The sequence below is a fragment of the Rhincodon typus genome, chromosome 4, assembly GCF_021869965.1.
Source record: "Rhincodon typus isolate 14 chromosome 4, sRhiTyp1.1, whole genome shotgun sequence".
Taxonomy (NCBI): Eukaryota; Metazoa; Chordata; class Chondrichthyes; order Orectolobiformes; family Rhincodontidae; genus Rhincodon; species Rhincodon typus.
Genome location: NC_063335.1, coordinates 85,977,823 through 86,004,054, shown reverse-complemented (window position 1 = coordinate 86,004,054; position 26,232 = coordinate 85,977,823). Strand labels below are relative to the sequence as shown.

The window sequence follows — 26,232 nt, the reverse complement described above, 5'->3', positions numbered from 1 at the left end:
CAGCACTTTCTCAATGATTTCTGTGAGGCTCGCTGCCCTGTTTTCTCTCTTTCTCCTTTCTTGAATACTCCCCCACATTTGTTAACTTCTAATCCATTGTAACCATTCTAGAATCTAGGGAACTTTAGAAAATCAAAGCCAGTGAATCAAGTACTCTGTCTCTACAGCTACGTCTGTTAGAACGGGAAGATATAGGTCCCCAAGTTCTGGGGATTTGTTGGATTTTTAATCTTCTAAATTTCTCTAGTACTCCTTTCTGCTATTTATTACATTAATTTCCTCACTATTATTAGTTTTTGGTTACATGACATTTCTAATATATAAGTTGGGTTTTCAATGAAGACAGACACAAAATATTTGTTCGGTTTCTCTGCCATTTCCTCAAACCCCATGATAATTTCTCCTGTCTCTGCCTCTAGGGACCAGTTTACCCTAGATACTCTCGTTTTTGTATACTTGTTAAAGCTGTTGTCATATTTCTTATTCTTAATCTCTTATTCTACTTTTCCCTTTTTATCATTGCTTGGTGACTTTACTGGTTTGTAAGCATTCCTAATCCTCAGGCTTACTACTGTTCTTTGAAGCATTGTAAATATCATCTTTTAATCTAATATTATCTTTAATTTCTTTAGTATGTCATGGATGGATCTTCCTTGCTTTTTTGTATTTTTGTCGGACATCTTGTTTATTCATATGTTTCACACTGTTTATTTACCACCATATCTTTTAGTCTACTTACTCAATCTTAGTCAGCTCTTCTCTCATAACTGTATAGTTGCCTTTGTTTAAGAGTCTTGTTTGTGATTGTCATACGTCACTTTCAATCTTAATATGGAATTCAATTGTATTGAGATCATTCTTTTCCAATAGATCTTTTACTATGAAATTAATAATCAACTGTTCCTCAGTGCACAAACGTGTGCTAGTCCTTACACTTCTTATGGTGGGTATGTAGAATGCACTGCCGGCCATGGTAATGGAGTCAGATACATTAGAGACATTTAAGCGACTCTTGGATAGGCACATGATGATAGCATAATGTAAGGTGTGCAGGGTAGTTTGATCTTAGTAGGAAAATAGGTCGGCACAACAACATGGGCCGAAGGGCCTGTACTGTGCTTCACTGTTCTATGTTCTATGTTCTTTAGCTGTATCCATTCTTGTTCTGTCATACACACATATACCAAGCCGCAATTGAAACTAACGCAAATTATAGCAGGCTTATTGAGCATAAAAACCATTTCTAACTATAAAGTTTACTCTTTTTCTACACAGTTATGCTTAAGTTTAAATGAGCCAATTAATGCTTATGAGTATACTGTAGTTTGATCTCTATCTGCACCTATACAGCTAATTTAAGCTAGAGTGGTGGCAGTGATGTTTTATTTGGTTTCAGCATCTTATCTAAGGTCAGGGATTGTTTGTCCCCCACTACAGGGGATGTAGCTCATTGGTAACTCTAACATTCGTTTCATAACTGCCGTTGCCCTGGTGGTTTTATACAATCGAGATGTTTTGCTAGGCTGCTTCAAACGTATTCCTGCTGCTCTGTCATGTTGCCCTGGATGACCACAAATTACTGTACCTCGAATTAAATATTAAGAAGATCAGATCATTGCATTTGACCCTGCGACAGATACTCTGTCATAACAACTGATGCCAACGCTAGCTCCGGCCATTGCCTGAGGCTAACTCAGATTGTAGCAACCTTGACATTTTATTTGATCCCAAGAAAAGCTTCTAACTTCATACACGCTCCATCACTAAGACAGACTACTCCCAACTCTATAACATCATCGTTCTTAGCTGTTTGCACATGAGAACATTGGATAAGATTGCATGTTTACTATTTTGATAAGCTAAATTTGCTGCTTTGATTATTGTAAGAACAGCCACCTAGCCAAATTAGTAAAGCTACAGCTTTTGGTGCCTCTAGAATTAACACCAGTAAGGAATCAGCTCTTAAACTGCAGGAAAATAAAATAACAGGTTTTAGTTTGAAAAAGTCAACTCCTCCTCATCCATTTAGGCATCATTGTGTTTGCCTGCAGTTTCTTACAAAACTTGGAACATTAACAGGTATTCACTCAGTATGATCTCTGCCAAGCTGTCTCCCCAAAAAAGTCATAATGGCGTATTGTGAAACTTCAGACTTTGAATCCAATAGAGGTTCACTACACATTTGGTAGGAATACACACCAATATCAGCATGGTGCTGGCACCAAACTTACTGTTTAACAGCAGAAATTAATGGACATTAAATTGGAACCTGATATGCCTTCAGTAGACCTGACAAGCTGTTTGGAAGCTTCAAACTACAAGGCAATACTGCAACAAACATGGAACATCAGCTCATTAAACAAAGTTAGTTGGTGTGTATAACGCTGTCAAATCTTCTCACTACTTCTCCCCTGCAGAGATGGCTTACTTTGAACAATCTCACATTTCTGTCATGACATGAGTAATCTTTCATTAAATATTCCTTTTAAAGTAGCAAGGAGGTTTAATTAAATGCACTTTGCTGACTGTCCTCCTTATAAAGCTCAAATCTCATTTATTTATAAATGAGTGAAGCATAACCAATGAAATCACTGTTGACATTTCCACATCAAAAGTGACCTGAAAATAATCAAAGGAGAAACTCCTGTCAATAGAAGCATCGCCAGCTTTTTCCCATTATTAAGAAACCTCACTTCATTTTGCCTTTGACAAGATGGCAGCAATAAAAAGATAATGCTTTGCTCTTTGTTGATGGAAATGAGAGCCTTAATCTTACACACAAATAATGTCCAGCCTTTGCAGATGTGTCAACATTGAAAACATAGCAAAACCAACAAGGCTGGAGATGGAGGTCTAAAGCTTGGATGAGATTTTAACAGCGGTCTCATTCTACATGCAACTTGAACATTCCTCTAATGAAAACCACTGTTCCAGGGTTCACTAGGTTCCAGTTAGGACTGGTTCCAGCATATGCCATAATATTTTAAACACACCCTGGGTGCATTGTGTTTTTTTCCTTTACTACTGTTTCAAATTTAGTCTAATCAAGCAGGCATTTTTATCCAGAGGGGAAAGATTAGTCTAAATCTGAATCATTAGTTTTAATTTTTGTTGCCTTAACTCCAGCAAATCTTGTAAATTAGTTAATTAAAATACAACTATTTACACAATACTGAATCAATTTAATATTGACCTACTTTGATGCATCCTCTTGTGTATTTTCAAGTTTTTTTAATTTCATAAATGACTTTAAGTCACTATTTACAATAACAATACTACAGTTTAAGCTTGTGAATGAGCTGTCTTCTCCCAATTATGACTATTTTCAACTATGCTGCTAAAAGAAATACACCTCAACATCACAACTTGGAAGGTTTTGCAATTTACACATATTGGAAACTGTTAAGATTTGTCCCATTGGCAAATTTTGTTTGTGCATTATAGACATTTTTTTTCTGGGAAATTCTATGTGTGTAACAGAAGAGCTGGCACTGGGGCAATCCTCATGCTGACCATGAAGCCAGTTTATAGTTCACGTAATGTCTTTCATAGAATCCCTAGAGCGTGGAAGCAGGTCATTCAGCCCATTGAGTCCACACCAACCTTCCAAAGAATATCCCACCCAGACCCACGCCCTACCCTAGCCCTGTAACCTTGCATTTCTTAGGCTAATTCACCTAGCCTGCAAATCCATGGATACTGTGGGCAATTTAGCATAGCCATTCACTTAACCTGCACATTTTGGGGACCGTGGGAGGAAACCGGAACACCCAGAGTAAACCCGTGCAGGCAGGGGGAGAATATGCAAACTCCACACAGACAGGCACCCCAAGGGTGGAATCGAACCCAGGTCCCTGGTGTTGTGAGGCAGCAGCGCTAAGCACTGAGCCACCGAGCCACCCCTACCATTGTGTTGCCCCTCTTTGGTGGTTTAATATTTGTGCACAAAGGGATGCATGCAGCATTTTATATTTGATCAATCTAAAATTCTTCCTTTGTTGACTGGAACCTTCCTAATTCCACACACTGTAGCAACAGAAGTCATGGGCTAATTCAGCCCATCAGGTCTATGCTACCTGTGGAGCAACCCAGTTAATTCCATTCCCTGACCCTTTCACAATAGGTGCATTTTCTCAAGTAACCATCCAATTTCCTTGTGAAATTATGTGTCTCTGCTTTTATCATTCTCTTAGATAGCAACTTCTAGGTCTTTATTACTTGCTGCATGAAAATAAGTTCTTCCTCATACTTCCTCCCACCCCACGAACCCTGCATCTCTTATCCAGAATCTTAAATCTAGTTTCATTTTCTTAGTACTATCATTTTACTTAGTATTAATAAGAATAGCTTTTTTTTGTTTAACGTATGTAATCCTGCCATAATCTTGTGCCCTGCAGCAATTCTCCTCTTAATTTCCTTTCCCCAAAGGAGAACAATACTAGCTTCAACACCTTAACACTGTAGCTGAAATCCCTCACCCCTAGTGCAATTTTGATAAATCTCCCCTGTACTCTCTCAAGGACTCTCATATTCTTCCTAAAGTACTCTAGTTGTTACTGAACCACAGCCATCTAACTATATCAAGGAAGTATAATTATAGCGTGGAGCTGGAGGAACACAGCAGGCCAGGCAGCATCATAGGAGCAGGAAAGTTGACATTTCAGGTTGGGACCCTTCTTCAGAAAGGTATGAATTTCCATTCCTGAAGAAGGGTCCTGATCCGAAACGTCAACTTTCCTGCTCCTCTGATGCTGCTCGGCCTGCTGTGTTCCTCCAGCTCCACACTATGTTATCTCTGACTCCAGCATCGGCAGTTCTTACTATCTCTGAGCAGTAGCTGGCTTTAAGCATTGCCAAACTGACAAGAGTTTCAGCATATTGAATGTCATAATAACAAATGATAGACAGGAACTGCAGTTTAGATAACACACTCAAATCCTGCAGGGCATTTGACTCATCAAAATTCTAAATAAGAAGCAAGAGTGAGTAAAGGTGAGACAATCATCAATGCCAAGCTTATACAAAAGTGCATAAAATTTTAGGTATTCCATGCTAGGAGTCAACATGTGCAGGAGTAATCTGGCTTTTCTTTTAAAAGACAAGCAAATGTACAACCTTGCAATAAAGAAGTGCCAATGGGAATGTTTTCAGGGACGTTGTCACGGCTGTAGATAGATTGCACGAACTCAGGTGTACAGTCATTTTCATCAGTGATATGAATTACTACCTGGAAAATAATCGGCAGAAAAGTAGGAATCAGAATTCCTCAGGAGCAACGTGAGGTAAAATAGATTTTGGTTAATCTGAAAGAATGATGTTGTACAATTGCTGTGGTGGTATCACATTCAGCAACAAAATGGTAATGAAGATCAAAAGGCCTTGGTAAAGCAATTCTCTCCCACCAGATTTGAAATTCAAATACAACAGGGAGAATGAGAAAAATAATAGGAATGCTGACAAATTAGCATTTTAGATTTATATTAATGGTAGAGAATCATGCCTTGAATATTAGAACGTTATAACACTTTAGTTTGTGATAACAACATACTGTGGACCTTTCAGGTACTGTGTATAATATGATACATACGTAAATGAATTGAAACCGGAATCTATAATGACATTGTTATATGTGATTCAGATGAACACTGTACTAATGGTAACACATGATGGATGGCCTGGAATTCCCAATGGAGTGCTCCTCACAGGTAGCACACCTTAAGAAGGAGTTTGAATTTTTACCTCCAAGGGCTGCTTCCCAACAGAATTTCCAGATGGTGGATAATGAATAGATTAGTGTAGCTAATCATTTTATATAGCTACACATGTATTGAATGTAGGTGAAGTATCCTAAATTAAAACCTCCTTTGTCCATTTTAAGTAATGTTGCATCCATTTTCGTGACCAAAGATGAATGCATTAATAACCAATTCAGTAAGGCAGAAGGCCATATCCAATCTGCATGACTATTTGAGCCAGGGGTTGCCCTCATTGTTGCCTGAAATGAATACAATCCTGAGCTTATTTCAAATCAGGATTACTGTAATATTTTGCTCAAGTAGTTGATTGCACGTCACAAGTTCCAACTTAGATTTCAAGACCTTGGGCAGCTTATCCAGCTGTATGTAAAATAGGCACTGGAAATCATGCTAAATAAAGGCCCCAAGAGCATTCAAAATGTCACTTCATTTGGTGCCAAAAAGGGCAGGGGTGGGGGTTACTCTTCCTGGCTCTGTAAAACTGCAGCCGCTGACATCCAATATTCACTCAATTCCACTCTGTATTGCATCTCACCTTCCCAACTTACCCAGGAGCCTTGGCACAAGTGGAAATTATTAAGATCCTGAGAGCTGAGCTGTGTGAATTATTATGACAAGACTCAATGACAAATTTAAGAGAGTTCTTAGTGTCTCTTTTATGATGCTCTCTTGTTGCAGACCATTAAAATTATGGATTTTAACAAGTACAGAAGCCAGGGTGGTTCACATCTTGGTGAAAGCAGATTTCAATATCAATGGATGTTTTGTTCTTAAATGTTCATGCTATTGAGGGAGGAAGCTGGGCATTATTTATAACAACTCAATTTTTTTTATCAATCCAACTATACCATTTTATCTTTTTTTAATCTGTGGTTAGGAACAGATGAGGAAATTGTGCGTAAAAAGGAGGTGACAAAAGTAAGGCTATGGGGAAGAAGTGGCAATTATACATAGGTCTTCGAAAGAACTGGCACACGTATGAGATGCTGAAATCTGTACTGTAAGATTCAAATGCCTCAATATTACTTCTGCACCCCTTCCCCACAGGCAGGAGGTGGTCAGATAGAGTTAAACACTTAATGGTGCAAAGTGAGATCTCTGACTTGATTTTTTTTTACACTCAAGTATTGTGCAGCATGAATGTCTTACTTTGGAGAGACTCAAAAGTTCAATAACATATTTCAAACAGTATAATTTGGAGCCTGATTTTGACTGTCTGACAGGCTTTGAAGGGTCAGGAAGCCTGGCAGTGAAAGGAAGGCAGAATTTGCTAACTCTAGAAGATAAGTGCATTTTAAAATACTTTATTGTGTGACAGAAAGAGCAGGTCTGTTCTCCTTGGCCTCTCAGGAAAACTTTGGATTCTCATCTGCTGAAAGCACTCCTTTGTTTGATCAGCACATTTTGAATGGTTTTGGAAATGTTACTATTTGGAGTTTTTCACTGATTGTTGAAAAGATAATTACACTACCCAGTGAGCCATATGTATGTTCATTTTCTGATCTGCCATGAATTGCTGGTTTCAATCAGGAGGATAGTAGGGTTGCTACAATTGCCTTCGAGGTAAAGAAAAAAAGTCAGAGACAACACCTGCTATCAATTGCAATCAGTGCTTCTATCATAAGAACATGTAGGTGGATGTTACAGAATGGCAAAATAATCTTGTTAATTTGATCAAGAAGTTGGGTGCAGCAAGGGCTTTTCCATTTTTAATCATTAAAGCAACTTTAAAATAAAATCATCCAGAAGGAATTTCAATTAACTGCCTTAGTGAGATTAAATTAGCCACAGTGAAGGACATTGGCTGCACTCACCCATTGGCTGACAGATCTTGCATTGAAAAAGCACCTTTAACATAAGATACAAAGACAGAAGTTGCTGGAAAAGCTCAGCAGCTCTGGCAGTGCCTGTGAAGAGAAAATCAGGGTTAACGTTTTGGGTCTGGTGACTCTTCCTCGTGGTGACTCTTCCTCAGAACAAGGAAGAGTCAAAGTAAAGAGTCCTGAGGAAGGGTCACCGGACCCAAAACGTTAACTCTGATTTTTCTCTTCACAGACGCTGCCAAACCTGCTGAGCTTTTCCAGCAACTTCTGTTTTAGTTCCTGATTTACAGCATCTGATGTTCTTTTGGTTTTTATTTAACATAAGATTTCCTAACGTGCTTCATGGCATTATTAAACAAAATATGATACTGAATCATATGAGGTAACATTAAGGCTATGACCAAAGGGCTGCTTGAAGGGATAGGTTTTAAAGAATCTCTTAAAGATGTAAAGAGGGGAAGAGAGGAAAGGAATTCTGAGCATAGGGTCTCGGTAGCATGGACAAGATAAGCTGGAGTGGACATGATGGATTATAGGAGAGAAAATTCAGAAAGATACAAGTTCAGGTCCAAGGGACGAAGTGACAAAGGCCATCAATTAGATGGCCTCCATCTTGGGAACAAAGAAATCTATGTTCTCATTCCATTTTCTGTTGTCGTTTGTGTCAAGTTAATGGTTATTTGGTTAGGCAGCATGGAATCATAGAATCCCCAGTGTGGAAACAGGCCCTTTGGCCCAACAAGTCCACACCGACCCACAGAGCATCCCACCCAGACCCATCCCCCTATAACCCACCTAATCTACACATCCCTATGGGCAATTTAGCGTGGCCATTTCACCTAACCTGCACATCTTTGGACTGTGGGATGAAACCGGAGGACCCGGAGGAAATCCACACAGACATGAGGAGAATGTGCAAACTCCCACACAGACAGTCACCTGAGGCTGGAATCGAACTCGGGTCCTTGGCGCTGTGAGGCAGCAGTGCTAACCACTGAGCCACTGTACCGCCAAATCATCCACCATCCATTGTAGACCAGCCCTGGTTGAGGAAAAGAAACTCAAATTGCTCAATATTGGTAAAAACAATTTACTGCTGTGCTTGCAAGGAATTTCTCTGTTCTTTGTGTTAATTGAGATTTTCCTTACAAGGGCCATCATGGATATTGCTCAATGCAAGTTCAACCTTCCTGTGACCTAGTTAGTGAATTTCCTCCGTTACTCTCCCTCAGCCACCAGGAATTTGCCAGAAGCACGGAGAGAAACTTCTGCGTAAGCAGAGATTCCACCACACATCTGGAGTTGTTGCAGGATCAAATCTAAGGACATTTCTGGGCAGTGTTCCAAATTAATCAGAAATGGTATTTAAACGTTCAAAGTAATGCCTTCTAGGAAATTCAATAAAAGTGTATTTAATATGGAAGTACACTTCACATTGTATGTTATCCAATTCAAAGGGACGTATTGCAAGTAGTGTGAACGACAAATATCTTAAATAATTTATGTTGCATAATTCATATCATTCAAAATGTTTTTCAGTTAAAAAAGTGCTTGCCAGCATACCCAAGAAAAGCATGATTCGAGATTGATATTTGTATGTATGGTTCACTAACCCTTTGCTTTCTTAAAGAATGTCCTTTGGCCATTCAAATTAGGTGTTAATGTTGAATGGTGAAATGAGCCTTATATCTTATATCAGATGCTCAGCATACTGTGCTGAGAGAAAGGTTGAAGGAAGAAAGCATATTCCCAAATGATCAGCTGCACCTTAAAAAATACCTACTCGCCTCTGGGCAGCATTAAGTAAAAATTCTGAGTGTTTTTTTTTGAGTGCTAAAAATACATACCACTTTGTCTCATGACATCTGCAAAATATATGTCCGTGAATAATAAAAGAAAATGCTTGTTGTTTTACCATGAATTGCTGACCAAACTACAAAAATCCCAATTTCAAGTGTGTTACTGTTGGAAATGTCGGACAGGGGCTGAAGCAAAATGGATCTATAGTGTTGGATAAAATATAATTACATTGGAATTAATTGTACTTTTTATTTATCCTTATCCACTAATTCAAATTTCTTACCGAGGGTGAGAGAGACTTAATCAAAATCATTGGAATTAAAAAAAAAATCTACAGCACAAATGACAAATAATTTAATTAAAATTGGCTCAAAAAGTCTCAGCAACTCATTTAGTTCAAACATCGAGTGCTGGAGCATATTCACTACAGGATTACTAGCATTTTCATGTGTAGATTCCACAGATGGTATTAATATTGGAAGAAAGTGACTCTATTAATCAGTATCACAGCAGTTTGAAAGCAGGCTTTGACCAGCTCCAGGGTGATTCCTCTTATTAAGTCTCATCAGAGGCTTCACATTTGTTGGTTAGACAATTTACATCGTCCTTCTGTGGAAACTACTTAAACCTGGCTTCCGAATTCTAACAGATATAGTCACTGCTACCATGCTTTATTGAAATTTAAAACAGGAAGGGGGAGTGAGTACATTCCTTCTACAAAATTCATAGGAAAAAAATTTGAAGAAAGGTAGCAGAATGTTGTTGTTGGTTGCACAGGATATTTGTCCCACTTAAACAAAAAATTCTGCTCTTCCCTTAGGCTCTCACAGAAATAGTAGTCTGCTATAATCATTGTCACATTATATTCCAGATCCCTTCCAATAGGAGCAGGAAGACCGCACAATATACCCATAGCTTTTCTCTGCCTGGTGCTACATTTTATTGTGCTTTATTGGGGGAGTGCAGTGCTTGCTCAGCAACTTGCAGAAGAATATAAAGGAATAGGGTTGTCAGTACAATTATATGAGTTTAAAATGTAATTAGAAAAATTTGGTGCAGGAATTTAAACATAAGCTCACGCCTTTAGGCACTCCATCTCTGACTCTTCACTTCATTGCACTATTTCTAGGAATATCTAAATATACATTCACCACAACCTTATTCTTCCCACGAAATTCCTGCGAGGACTGTATTTCATTCTCGTGCTTTCTTGATCTGCACTACATCTACTCCTACAATTTTAACACCCCCATAGTGTTGCTGATAAGTCTTCCTTTTACCTTAAAATAAGATGCCCTTCCACTGTGCCTGAAAGGTCCCTTGTCATTGTACCCCATTTCCTACACGTCCAGTTTCTCCTCCCTTCAGGAACCCTGATCGTGTTGTCTTGTCCTTATGTTCCATCCACCATCTTCCACATTAATAAAAACATAATCCATCATTTCTATCACTTTCAGCATGATGCCACTATCAAACACATCTTTCTTTCCCCTCTTAATATTGTGAAAGCACTGCTCTCTCTGCGATGCCTTGGCCCACTGCTTGATCATCCTCAACAACCAATCCCATGCAAGCATAGAAAATGTAATGCCTGTTATTTAACCTCCTCCTTTTCCATCAACCAAGGTCCCAAACCCACTTTTAATGTGAAACAGCAATTTACTCACACTTTCTATTTAATGTACTTTATTTGCTGTTCACAATGTGATTTCCTCTACACTGGGGACACATAGGTGGGGCAATTGTTTTGCTGAACTCCTTTACTCAATCCACACACAAGGCCCTAGGCCTCTGGTCACTGTGATTTTAATTCTCTTCCCACTCCCACTCTGACTTCTTGGACTTCTACCTACTATAGTAATACTCAGCAGAACATGCAGTAGCAGTGACTCGATTGGCTTACTTCTGCTCCTATGTATTATGGTCTTGTCAATTAGCCTTCTGGACTCAACACAAAGTTAATAATTTCAGATCATGACCATCATCCCTAATGTTTCTCTTCGTAGCTGTCGGTGATGATTCTGCTTTATCCATGTACACATCCTCAATAGCCATCTTTTATTTATTTACTTGTCCTATTACCATCTCCTTTTGTCTTTTGCAAATTAATTTCTCCGATCTCCCACACTATGACAGAACTTCCCTTTTGCTCATTCCTCATGTCCCTCTTTCCTGGACATTGAACTTGCTTAAAAACTGTAACATTTCTAATTGTCTCCAGTTCTGATAAAAGGTCACTGACCTGAAATTGTGATTCACTCTCTGCTGTTTCCTAAACTGTTGTGCATGATAAGCATTTACTGTTTTTACTTCAAATTTCCAGCATTTGCACCTACTTTGCTTCTGTGCTAAAATAAGGAACACATCTTAGAAAAACTTAATCACAAAAAATTGTTTGCATTTCTGATGAGACAATATTTTTTTCCTGTATCTTTTAGTGTCTGTGTTTGCTGACAATTTGTACTTGAGAAAGCAGAAGACTTGCTTAAGTAAATTAGATCGTAAACTATTCTAATTACTCTTGCTTTCTAAATCATACCTCGGTGACACTGCTGAGCCCTGTGCCAGTTTCCAGTACCCGCACCAGGAGATGGTAGAGGTGGTGTTCACTTTCAAAATCAATGCTGTGTATCAGACTCAGTTCCCCATTGTCTTGATTGATACTGAACAGACTGCTGGGATTGATCAGCAATGAATATGACAGAGGCTTCCTCTGGAATGAAATGGCTTCTACAACTGTCAATCTGTCAAAAAGGAGATACAAACAATTATAGAAAATATCTCATGTGTGCCTAGCAAGCTAAGTAAAACACTAAATCTGCATTTAATACATGTAAGATCTAGATGTCAACTTCCTACAGATCAGAAGATCCACATTTTATTTCCTCATTTTATCGTACAAAGTTATAGTTACAGATCAATGGTATAGGTTTTCACATTTCCATTAATCAGAAAAATGCTACCATATATTTCAATTTTTTATTTTATTCATTCATAGGATGTGGATGTTGCAGGGCAGGCCAGCATTTATTGCTCATCCCTAATTGCCCAGAAGGTAGTTAGGAGTCAATCACCTTCTTGTGGGTCACATGTATGTCAGACCAGGAAAGGATAGCAGTTTCTTTTCCATGAAAGTCATTAGCCTCCTGGGTCTTTCCAACAATGAACAATGGTTTCATAGTCATCATTAGATTCATAATTCCAGTTTTTTAAAATTAATTTCAATTCCATCTGTCATTGTATGATTTGAAACCAGGTCCCCAGAACCATTATGTGGGTTTCTGAATTAATAGTCTAGTGATAATACCATAATACCATAGTGATAATATAAATGGTCACTTGCTAATAAAGAGCTTGAGTACTGCTGAGAAAAAATGCACTTTGTTAAAACATTCCTCACACCTTACATTCCTCAAGACAATTTGCAAGTACAAAAGTAAAGAGAAAATGACATTTATACAATATGAGAGGAGAGTGTTGAGTCATTGGCAAATAGACTTTGATTGGTAGAGACATGCCTTAGGAATGTACCAGTGCACATCACAGAATGTACAACACAATGTCCAGCATTGAATGCGATGTGATAATTGGATAACATTCACTAATTAACCCTGAGTACATTAAGAATAACAGTGACAATCAATTACAATGACACTTATCTACAGTTTGGTCAATTATTTCACTGGTTATTGATAGTATGACGTGAACACATCCTGAAACTGACTCAAACGTTAAATTGATCTTCTAAAGTCCAAAAACTTTTTGACAGGGTCTTTTCAGTCATCTTCAGAAATACCAGAAGATTTTATTCTTCTTAACCCTCAGTGCCTAGATGATGAGGTTTAACAACTTCTCCACTGGTTTGAGACATAACTAGTATAAATTAAGATGGTTGTAGGTATTGATGGTTAATTGTCTCAGGCACAGGACATTGCTACAAGAATTGCTTATTGCACTATCATAGGCACAACTATCTTCAACTGATTTAAGGTCATAAGGTCAGAATTGGGGATGTCTGTTAATAATTCACAGTATTCATTACCATTCACAAAACCTCACCTAGTGCAGCAATCTGCGCCTGTATGCAGAAAGACCTAGACCATATTCAGCCTTGGGCTAATAAGTGGCAATGTTTCTGTTTCTTTTGCAGACTTTTGGCATTGAGAATGACTTGAATGAACTCCTGCTTGATAGGCTCTGTGTTGGTTGACAAGTTCAATATGTGATCTGAAAACTTTTACACATCGGGCTTGTGGGCCTTGAAGGGTTGAATAGATTAACTGTTTGGAAGTTTGTGCACTCTCCAACAACTTGACTTCACACTTGCATGTGGCTGGCAAAGTCTCTTAACGTGCTCTCTAATGTTTGAATGGCTTCCTTCATTTTGGTCAGTCATAAGCCAGAGTCTCCCGTAAATTAATGGGGATGATTGATCTCTTCAGGGATGTTTTTGAGGGCATCCCTACAGCATCTCTTCTGTACTCCTGGGAGTCTCCTGTGTGACTGAGTTCCAAGTACAGCAGTTGCTTCACAAATCCTGGTGTTGGGCACATAAGCAACATGTCCCACCCATTGGAACTGACTTGAAGGCTTAGCAACTCTATCCTGGGCAGTTGCTTTGAGAGACAATGTTGCTGTTGAACAGCCTTTGCCATCACCAAATTCAGAGGATCTTCTGATGCTGATGATACTTGTCCAGTACAGTGGGAAGGCCTACTGTGCATTGTCCAGGACTTCGAAGCATAACTGAAGAGCAGGGATCACTGGCACACAGTATACCAAAATCTTATTTTCCGGTTAGACATACCAGTCCTCAGACACTCTGTCTCTCAGTTGGTCAAATGCTGAGCTGGTATATTAGAGACAATGAATTTTGTTATTTGTGTCTGTCTTCATTGAGAGGAGTCACCCAAGATACTAAAAATGGTGTATGATTTCCAGGGTCTTACCATTAATGTTAATTAATGAAGGGAGGTGTTGCGTTGTGGGAGCCATTGTAAGAAAACTTTAGCTTTCCGAACCAAAACAGAAACTGCTGGAAAAACTCAGCAGGTAGGTCTGGCAGCATCTGTCGGGAGAAATCAGAGTTAATGTTTCAGGTCCAGTGACCATTCTTTGGAACTTCTTCAGACCCTCCACTGGACACGAAACATTAACTATGATTTCTCTCCACAGATGCTGCCAGATCTGCACAGCTTTTCCAGCAATTTCTGTTTTTGTTTCTGATTTCCAGCATCCACAGTGTTTTCATTTTTGTTTTTTTATTTAGTTTTCTGAATGCTTGAAAAATTGAACATTACAAGTTATAAAGGTTGCCTTCTATTTACCTTCTATTAGTTACAGTAATCTGTGAATGTTTTCTTCAAAATCCTATTTTTTGTTTGAGTTTCTTCTTTGAAGAGTTGGTATGAATTTATTATTAACCTTGATTCTATGATTACCAAAACTGGACATGGTGAGATAACTATCTTCAAACATCATGATAATTGTTTATGTGTAAGATGGGAACAATATAGTCAAGTTTACCAGTAAAATCAGGAGGAGAAGGCCATTCAGCCCATTGAGCCAGCTGTGCCATTCAATAAAATCATTGTTGATTTGATTGCAACCTCAAATCTGTATTCTTACGTACGTTTGATAATGTTTCAACCCCTTTCTCAAAAAAGCAAGGTTGTGTTTGACAAATTTGATCTTTCTTTTCAGGAGGTACCCAGCAGTGTTGATCAGGGTAATACATTTAATTTGGTTGACATGAACATGAGCAAAGCTTTTGATTAAATCCCTCTGAACTCAAATACTCTTGTAATGAAGGCCAATATACCATTTGCCTTTCCAATTATTTGCTGCAGCTGCCTGCCCACTTTCATTGGCTGTTGTACAAGTAAATGGAAAAGCCCTGGGGAAAATTGATGCACAGAGAGATCTGGGTGTTCAGGTCCATTGTACCCTGAAGGTGGCAACGCAGGTCGATAGAGTGGTCAAAAGGCATATGGCATGCTTTCATTCATCGGACGGGGTACTGAGTACAAGAGTTGGCAGGTCATGTTACAGTTGTATAGGACTTTGGTTCGACCACATTTGGATTACTGCATACAGTTCTGGTCGCCACATTACCAAAAGGATGTGGATGCTTTGGAGAGGGTGCAGAGGAGGTTCACCAGGATGTTTCCTGGCATGGAGGGCGCTAGCTATGAAGAGAGGTTGAGTAGATTAGGATTATTTACATCAGAAAGACTGAGGTTGAGCGGGGACCTGATTGAGGTCTACAAAATCATGAGAGGTATAGACAGGGTGGATAGTAAGAAGCTTTTTCCCCAGAGTGGGGGACTCAGTTACTAGGGGTCATGATTTCAAGGTGAGAGGGGAAAAGTTTAAGGGAGACATGCGTGGAAAGTTCTTTACGCAGAGGGTGGTGGGTGCCTGGAACGCGTTGCCAGTGGAGGTGGTAGAGGCGGGCACGATAGCGTCATTTAACTTGTATCTAGACAGATACATGAATGGGCAAGGAGCAGAGGGATACAGATCCTTGGAAAATAGGCAACAGGTTTAGATAGAGGATCTGGATCGGCGCAGGCTTGGAAGGCTGAAGGGCCTGTTCCTGTGCTGTAATTTTCTTTGTTCTTTTGTTCTCTGATACCCTTGTACATCCTCATTTCCCAATCTACCATCACTTAAATAAAACTCTTCATTTCTGTTTTTCACACCAAACTGTATAACTTCACACTTAGTCATGTTGTACAGCATCTACTGAGGTGGCACAGTGGCTCAGTGGTTAGCTGAGCTGCCTCACAGCACCAGGGACTCGGGTTCAATTCCATTCTCATACTCAGGCAACTGTCTGTGTGGAGTTTGCACATTCTCCCTTTGTCTGCGTGGGTTTCCTCCAGGTGCTCTGGTTTCCTCCCACAGTCCAAAAGATGTGTAGGCTAGGTGGATTGGCCATACTAAATTGCCCATAGTGCCCAGGGATGTGTAGATTAGGTGGGTTATGAGGGATGGGTCTGGGTGGATGCTCTGAGGGGCAGTGTGGACTTGATGGGCCAAAAGGCCTGTTGCCACACTCTAGGGATTATATGATGATGTGTTTGCTCACTTCCTCAACCTGAAGAGAAGCCTCTTTACCACTTTCACAACACACAATCTCACACAATATTTTGTTATCTGCAAACTTGGAAATATTGCATTTGGGTCCTTCATCTAGGTCATTTATAAATATTGGGAATAGCTGGGGTCCAAGACCAATTCTTGCTGTACACCACTAGTCACTCCATTCGGAAAAAGACACATTTATCTTCACTCTCTGTTTCCTGTTTGTCAACCAATTCTCGATCTGTGCCAATATCATATTTTATGAGCTTTAATTTTGCCCACTAACCTCTTAAGAGAGATATTATCAAAAGCCTTCTGAAAATTAAAATATACCACATCCATTGTTTCTTCCTTATCTATTCTACTACTACATCCTCAAAAAACTTTAGTAGATTTGTTAAGCCTTTCATAAACCCATGCTGGCTTTGTCCAATCCCATTAATACTTTACTATGTCTGTTATAATAGACTGTCACATTTTCCCCACTACTGATGTTAGACTAACTGGTCTGTAATTCTCTTTTTCTCTCCCTTCCTGTTTAAAGAGTGAAGTTACATTTTCCACATTCCAATCCGTAGGAATTGCTCCAGAGTCTATAGAATTTTGGAAGATGACCACCAATGCATACTTGCCTTTATTAGCCAAGGCATAAAATACAAGAGAAAGGTACTAATGCTGGAACTATGTAAAACATTGGTTAAATCACAAATAGAGGACTGCAGGAAGTTCGAACACCATTTAATACAGATGATGTGTTTTCACTAAAGTATGCAGAACAAATTTACCAGAATGTTGCCTTGACTAGAGGGTCTGAGCTATAAGAAAGTTTGGACAGGCTGGTGTTGTTTTCCTTGAAGCAGCAAAGGTTGAGAAGGGACCTGATAGAGGTGTATAAGATTATGAAGTTATAGAGTGGATAAGAAGGCACTCTTTCCATTTGTAGAGGGTCAATAACTAGGGAGCATAGATTTAAGGTAAGAGGATGAGAATTCAGGAGATTTTCTTTATCATGAGGGTGGGTGAGTCTGCAACTCGCTGCCTGAAAGGATGGTTGAGTCAGAATCTTTTGTAACATTTAAGCAGTATTTAGATATTCACTTGCATTGCCATAACCCCGCCAAAGCAATGGGCCAAAAGCTGGAAGATAGGATTAGTGTAATCAGATCTTTAACCAGCATGGACACAATGGGCTGAACGGCCTGCTTCTATGCTATAAACATCTAAGAATCTGTCTACATCACCATTAAAAGTATTCGAGGACTTCCACCACTTTTTCAGGATAAGAGTTCCAAAGATTCACAAACAACTGAGAGAAAAAAAGAAATGACTAATCTATATTTTAAATGGGCAACCCTGATTTTTAAACAGTGATTCCTAGTTCTCGATGCCCCCATAAGTGGAAACATCTCCTCCACATCCACCCTATTAAGCCCCCTCAGGATTTTATGTGTTTCAATCAAATCACTTCTTATTGTTCTAAGTTACAGCAGTTACAAACCTAGCCTGTCCAACGTTTCCTCATAATACAGCCTGCTCATTTCAGGTATTAGACAGGTAAAACTTTTGTGAACTACTTCTAATACCTGTAACAAGTACCAAGTTCTCCAAATGTGGTCTCACCCATACCCATTATAACTGAAATATAAACTCCATACTTGTGTATTCAATTTCTCTCTTGATACATGATAATATCCGGTTAGCTTTCCTAATTATACGCTGTACTCATACTGACCTTTTGTGATTCATGCACTCGTATAAGCAGATCTCCCTGCAACTCAGAGCTCTGCAATCCCTCACTGTAATCTTAATAATATGCTGCTTTATTTTCTGTCATATTGGTTAATGTCATTACCAGTAAATATAGGGAATGTAAATAATACCTTTCAATGGAGACCCAAAATGACAAATGCCACCCTGATTTGAACATCTGAGTGAGGTGCTGGAAGACGTCAATGTTCCCTGTTGAGTCAATGTACAATAAATTCATCAACTGTGGAAAAACGGGGGGATCTTTTTTGGGCAGGAGGTGGGTAGAATCACAAAACAAATGTTTCAATGAGGAATATGCAGCCAAAACATTATCTTGTCTCTCTCTGTTCCCTCCAATGCTGATTTCTGATTTGCTGTCATTCCAATGTTTATGGTCAAAAATCACAGGACACCAGGTTATAGTCCAACAGGTTTATTTGAAGACACAAGCTTTTGGAGTCTCACTCCTTCTTCAGGTGTTTATGTTCTTGTTTCATGATGTAAGCATTGTAATTTTATTTTTTTGGTTCATAAGAGTATTACCTTCATTAGCTCTGTTTGCAGAAAGACACTAGACCAATAACAGAAAAGATCTAATTTTTCTGCAGTTTATTTCAGATAATGAAACATGTCAACTGAAAAATTTTGATAAAAATTTACACATCTCATTGGATCAAGATACTCTGGAATGCTATGTAAAATTTTACAATGAGCTAAATAAATCATTTCCTTTTCCCGATTTATATCTTTGAAGTTAAAGTACATCCCCTTCACGCACAGGTATTGCAAAGCCTAATATCCAGAGACATTGGTTTGCTTCATTGATATTTCTGATATGGAGTCACTTAGCTCTGGAAAAGAGGCAGATGACTAAAACTATTTGGATGTTCCATTTTTTTTTCCACATAAGCAACCGTGGGGAATGGTGCTGTCAGGAAATTATTTGCAACAACACGTTTACTTCTGATAAACTTTACAACTTTGTTACATTAGAAACTTCTTACTGGAAATAGTATTTATGGATCTTGGGATATTTGTGAGAGGAGAGTCTCGATAATGTAACATTCTGCTGTCCAAAATATTGAATTAATAAAATTTTTATTTGGAAACAGAGATTCATTCTTTTACCAAGATTAATTGCCAAGTTTTTCTGGACTATAATTCCTGAAGATACAAAATGGTAGCAAAGATGTACTGAAGGTATCCAGCACATTTAGAGGGATGGCAGCTAGTTAAGTTAGCAGTGTTTAAGCTATTTGTCTTATATTGATAGGTTGCAGCAGTTGGTACTTACGGTTGTCCTGCTGGTGTATTCTCAGAAACAAAGATGCTGTAGGACACATTGGTAAACTGTGGGGGTCTGGAGCCAACCAGAATGAAAATAGATGCAGGAGGGCTTTTGTTACCCTGCTTATTGACAGCCAGCACAGTTAGAACATATTCATTGTGTCTGAGCAGAGTTAAACCAGTCGTCCTGATGATGCCTGAACTCTTGTCAACTTCAAATCTCTCTTCTCCACCTACAGGTATCAGAGTCATGATATGTCAAGCACATGATGAAGAACCAACATAAACCCAAGCCTTTGGCTATTCGATTATTCTGATAAGATTTTCAGTTGGAAGAATCACTGCATGCATTTAGATAAAAAGAACAGGATCAACTTCAGCATAAATTAACAACATTGCCAAAGGGCTATTTTGAAACATAAGTACAGCAAATATCACTCGTTGAAGACATAGTAACATTCTTCAAACAAATTGATTTTTACAACAGTGAATGGCATCAACAAGCATGCATATTATTTTACTTTTATTTTAAAATCTCATACTAGTGCTGTAAGTAGATTCTATTGTGACATAAACTGACAAATATTTTCATTTGTGAATTTGTTCATAATTTACTCATGAGTTATCCAGTTAGCCTCTTTCTTCAGCACATTTATCACATTACACAGATGCCTGATGAGAACGTAGGCTGAGCATGTAAAACAGCCCAAAATAGCCACAACTGTTTACATCATTAAAAAAATTTAAAATTCTCATCCTCAAAACATTTCAGTGCTTCTGTCGCAGTTTTGTTTTTATATTTTTCCAAGTCAACAGATTAGGTTTTGTTTTGATTTCAGATCAGGAGATTCATGATTGCATTTCAGGTGAACCAGTCACCCTGCCAGAAGAGGTTTTCGTCTATGAAGCATTCATGTTGTGAGAGTGTATACAGGTGTTCCAGCTATCTGAACTGAAAATGGGTTTAAGTCATCAGAATTGAAAGATTCATGATAACAAACTCAGCAGTCCAAGGAAAAGAAACAAGGAAGAGAAATGAAATAAGAAATTGAAGGGCTTAAGTTTAAGCAGTGTTTCTCAGTGATTGAGTATCTGTAAAAAGATAGTGTTGGAAAACCCTGTTGAAAATTTGGTTTACTGTTTATGTAAGATCTACATAAACTGTGTTTCATATATATCCAATATACAGATTTGTCCTTTTATGAAATAAGGTTGTGTTCTGTTATTAAAGAACATCTACAGCCTCATGTGAATGTTTTAATGATCAATCACAATGATAACCCACAATAAAAATTAAAGTTCTGAGGAAGGGTCACTTGATCCAAAATATTAACTCTGATTTCTCTCCACAGATGCTGCCAGACCTGCTGAGCTTTTCCAGCAATCTCTATTTTTGTTTCTGATTTACAGTGTCCGCAGTTCTTCTGATTTTTATAAAAATTAACCGTATGATCTATCAAGCAAGGTTTCATTCTAGGCTTGGTCTTGTCCAGTATTACCATCAGCTGGGATCAAAACACTACATTTGTACTTCTCATTAAAAAAGGTGGTTTTCGTCCACCATATTAGCCCAGGCAGATCCTGTTTCTTGATCCTTACCGGGAAAGAGGATGGTGGCAGCAAATGCACCAGATGGATCTTACATCATGATGAGCTGTGCTGAGGATTCATCTTACAAAAGCTATGACGATAGGTTAACAGTAAAAGAAGGAGGGTGAGCCGGAGTGAGTTGGATAAGGGAGAAAGCATAGGAATGCTAACTCAATCAATCCTATCCTCTGGAATAATGGGTAGATTAACAGCAGCATTGGCTCAGGTTCAGGGGATGGGACAGATTGTAGAAAAAGAAAGTAACACAAAAAACCTACAACAAATTCCCACTTTTAAAACAGTTGACATATATAAGAACGCTTTTTTTGCTTGCTTTCTTACCTTCTGTTAAGAAGTATTCCATTCCATCAGTGGAGTGATCTGAATCACCCCGTGCAGAAATTTGGAAAACAGGTGTACCTTTAGGAGCATCTGAAGATACCACTGTTAGATAGGGGAATGGCTGCATAGTCCACTCTGGAAAACATTCCCTCAACACGTTGATTGTCAAATGGGATATATACCAGTCTTCACCTGCAAAAAGACAATAATCATCACCTTGTCTCTCAGATTTTTCTCCACATGGATCTTGATGACGTATTTAAAACACAATTAATCTTTCCAGCTACAGGCGAACACCATTCATCATTACAGTTGTAGGAATAGGATTTTGTAAATTATCCTCAGCATGATAAATGTTAACAATACTATAGAAAAAGAAATAATTGTATTTATCTTGTACCTTTCATGACCTGAGGATGTCCAAAAGAATTTTATAACTTATGAAACACTTATTAAGAGTACTCACTGTTGATTTGTCGAAAACTAAGCAGCGAATTTATGCACAGCAAGTTCCCAGAACAATAAGATAATGATCTGTTTTTATGATGCTGATTTGAGGGATAAATATTGGCCAGTACACTAGGTATATCTTAACTGCTTTTCTTCAAAATAGTACCTTAATAGGCAGATACGGTCTCAGTTAACACCTCATCCAAAAGGGAACATGTCAGTAAATGCAGCACTCCCTCAGTCATAAACTGTTGAGTCACCTGGTTGAGGCTTGAAACAAAATCCTTCTGACTCAGAGAGATCTAGCAATTAACCCACAGCGGACACTTTTATTTTCATTTATTCATTTGTGGGAGGTGGATTTTGCTGGCTAGGCTGGCATTTATTGCCCATCCCCTATCGCCCAGAAAGCAGTTAAGCATCTACCACGTTGCTGTGGACCTGTTGTCACATGTAAGCCAGACCAAGTAAGGATGGCAGATTTCCTTCCCTGAAGGACATTAGTGATAAGATGGGTTTTTATAACAATTGACAACAAGTTACAGAGTCATCACTAGGCTAGCTTTTAATTCTAGATTCTTTTAAATTCAAATTTCACCATCTGCAAAGATTGGTTTGGAACCCATGTCCCCAGAACATTTGCCTGTGATTCTCAATTACTAGCCCAGCGGTATTACCATGACACCACTGCCTCTCCTAGTGTCCTACTTCCTTCAATGTCAACATCAAGACTCATTATCATATACCTCAGGATATTTTAGATGCAGCAACACACCACAGCAACTTTTCTAAGGCTTATTCCAATTACATTTCTCACTGTGGTCATCATGACCTCCTTATATAAGAGAGCAAATTAATGAGCATTACTCACAATTTTTAGGTTGGACTTATAATTGACTGAAACTGCTTAAGTTAATTCAACTAAGAAACTTTCAGTTGAGGAAGGGGAAAATTTCAACACAACAGAACAAGATTTTAATTCAGACTCCAGGGGAATGTATATCAAGCTTATACCTTTTCAGCACACCCCTTGAAGAATGGAGCATTTCATGCATAGAATATCAGTTACATAAGAATCAAAGAGCACATATATACGTATATGTTATATATGATATAACCTTTCAAAGTACTCGAAGCTAATTTATTACTTTTGACAACTGGTTTATGGCTGTCATTCCCTATAAAAAGTGAACTTAATGAAAGGCCAGATGGTGCTTCAAGTATCATTGGAGGAAAGAAAGGTAGCCAATATCCAAGGAGAACTCTCTTCTCTTCAGATAACGTCATGGTAAAATTTATTCCACTCAAAAAGCAGAGTAAGCATGATTTAACATCTATCTCAAAGGAAGGGCTTCCTGAAAATGTAGCACTGCTACAGTAACAGGCTAGAACATGTGTTATAATGTCTTTTGCAGAGTTTTAAACAGTAACGTTGGGCTAGATCAGGGCTACAAATTGGGCTTCCACTGCTTTCTGGAGAAGCGAATTCCACATACTAATGACCCTCTGACAGGAGAAAAGTATTCTACATTTCTCTATATCTAAACGGAGACCTTCTAATCTTAAACTGCTTCCTCTACTTCCAGTGTGTCCAACAAAATGAAACATCTTTCCAGTATCCACCCTATGAAGACCCCTCTAGATTTCTGTTTTAGTAAGAGCACCTTTCATCCTTCTAAACTTCAACTAGTATAGCCCTTATCTGTTTAGACTTTATTTACAAAATAAAAGCTTCATCCCAGGCATGGATTTATTGTATAAGGTACTGGTTTTGAAGGGGTTAATGTACACATGACATTGGCTTCTACTCTACCACACACAGAATCCTTGGAGTGAGAGAAGGAGTTCCACTCCAGCTTAAGAGGGAGCAGATGTATCTGGACCAGCTCCCAAAGGTCCTATTAATTATGCCTGACTAAGTGCAGTTGTACTTATTGCTATCATATGACAAGTCTACTTATTATCTAATCACACTGCCCGTTGTGTAGATACTCAACAGTGGAGTATCCTCTACTAGATATGCAAAGCAAAGACAAAGGAGAATTGGTGGCAGCAAACTACCCTGAACAACTTTTATGGGGTATCACATATTGGTGGAAGTGACAAATGCCACAAGGTACCAGGAGTGATCATCTGGGAAACTGCTTCAATCACAATTACATTATTTTCAAATAAGGAGACCAAAATTACATACGGTATTCCCAAATTGCTCCTGTTTAGTTGCAGTAAAATCTCGTAAAGTTTATATTCAATTTCCCTTGCACTAAGTGTCTACATTTCATTTGTCATTCTGTCAGTTTTTGTTATGACGGAAAGCACTGAAATCAGAAACAAAATTAGAAAGTTCTAGAGAAACTCATTAGGTTCCATTTCAGATCACCAATAGCTGCAATATTTCACTTCAGAAATCAGAAGCCTTCTCAATGTTTTGAAAACAAAAATAATGAACAAGCTATTAACAAACTTCATTTTTTAGTAGGCGCTTGTGGAAAGCGTGGATAATGTCCCACATAAACGGGTAGTGGGAACAAAGTTAAAGCTCATGGGATTGGAGTAATATATTGGCATGGATTGAGAATGAGTGGGGAAACAGGAATTAGGGAATAGGAATAAATGAGTCTTTTTCCAAGTGGCAGTGAGTGACTAGTGGGATACGACAAGGACCAGTGCTTGAGCCCCAGCTATTAACAATATTTATAAATGACCTAGATGAGGGAACCAAATGCAACATTTCCAAGTTTACTGATGATACAAAACTGGGGTGGGGAGTTGTGAGTTGTGAAGAGGATGCAAAAAGGTTTCAATGTGTTTGGATAAGTTCAGTGTATGAGCAAACACATGGTAGATGCAGTACAACATGGTTAAATGTGAGGTTATACACTTTGGTGTGAAAAGCAGAAAGGGAAGTTTTTATTTAAATGGTGATATATTGGGAAATTTGGATGTACAAAGGGATCTGGGTGTCCTTGAACACTAATCACCGCAAGTAGATAGGCAGGTGCGGCAAGCAATTAGGAAGACAAATGGTATATTGGTCTTCATTACAAGAGGATTTGAGTTCAAAATAGAAATGTCTTACTGCAAACAGTAACGGCCTTGGGAGGTACATCTGGAGTATGGCATGCAGCTTTTATTTTCCTTTGTCAGAACTGAAATATTTGCCACAGAGACTGCAATGGAGGTTCACAGGCTATTACTGGGGATGGGTGGTCTGTCTTATGAGGAGAATTTGTTTCAACTGGCCTGTATTCACTAATGCTTAGAAGAAACAGAGGGGATCTGACTGAAATGTCTAAAGTTCTAATTAGATGCAAAGAATTTTATCTTGGTTGGAGAGTCTAGAATCAGAGGACATAGATTTAGGACAAGGTTCTCAATTTAGGACTGATACAACAAAAAGATTTCTTCACTCAAGTGTAGGGAGCCTTTGAAATTCTCTCTTAAATGGCTGTGGATGCTAGGTCACTGAGCATATTAAAAAGGGTTTTGACATAATGCGTCAGTTATGATCATATTGAATGGTGGAGCTTGCTCGAAAGGCTGAATGGCCTACTCTTGCTCCTTGTTTCTCTGTATCTCTGCTTTGATTGATTAATAACAGATATGAGATAGTGGCACAAAAGTGGATGAAACTGGACATTACTGCATGTGGAAGCAGACTGCTAAAGGGATAGAGCCTAGATGCTAGTATACTTTATTTCTTCACTGCTATTAGGGTAACTTTTTTTTAAAATTTGTTCACAGCATGTAGCTGGCTAGACCAGAATTGATTATTCTTCACTGATAGCCTGTGAGAACATGCAGGTGAACTTCCTTCCTGAAATATTACGTTGTCTCAGGTGTAGGGATATCTAAAATATTGCTGAGAAGGGAATTCCAGGATTTTGATCCCACAAAAGTGAAGAAAAGGAATATAGTTCCAAATCAGGATAATATGTGACTTGGAGTAGAAATGATGGTGTTCTCATATGCCTGCTTCCCTTGCCATTCTAGACGAGAGAGAGCTCAAGGGTTTGGAGGGTGTTGTTAAAAGGGGCTGTGTGAGTTGCTGCAGTACATTTTGCACATAGCAAACTTTGCTGTCACTGTTTGTTGGTGGTGGAAGGAGTGAATGTTTAAGGTGGTGAAATAGCTACTAATTAAGCAGTTGCTTTATCCTGGTTGGTGCTGTTGGAGCTGCACTCATCTCGATGAGTGGAGTATACTTCATCACACTCCAAACTTGTGCCAAGTCAAAGGTGGACAGGCTTTGGGGAGTCAAATGAGGTGAGTTACTCACCATTAGAAGGGGCCAGAGTGAAAGGACTGCAAGCTTACTGTTCCATCTCTGTCACCCAGCCAGAATT

General features: G+C 38.7%; 1 protein-coding gene across 1 annotated transcript in view; it reads right to left on the bottom strand.

The window, feature by feature from the left end:
• si:dkey-22o22.2 (neural-cadherin) overlaps nucleotides 1-26,232 on the bottom strand; it is a 235,539-nt gene that overhangs the window by 101,701 nt on the left and 107,606 nt on the right. Inside the window, exons 2-5 of the mRNA XM_048596155.1 lie at nucleotides 21,437-21,628; nucleotides 19,512-19,737; nucleotides 11,919-12,123; nucleotides 5,116-5,227 (exon numbers count right to left, since the gene is read on the bottom strand). Coding sequence (XP_048452112.1) covers nucleotides 5,116-5,227; nucleotides 11,919-12,123; nucleotides 19,512-19,737; nucleotides 21,437-21,628 — 735 coding nt within the window. The remainder of the gene's footprint in view (nucleotides 1-5,115; nucleotides 5,228-11,918; nucleotides 12,124-19,511; nucleotides 19,738-21,436; nucleotides 21,629-26,232) is intronic.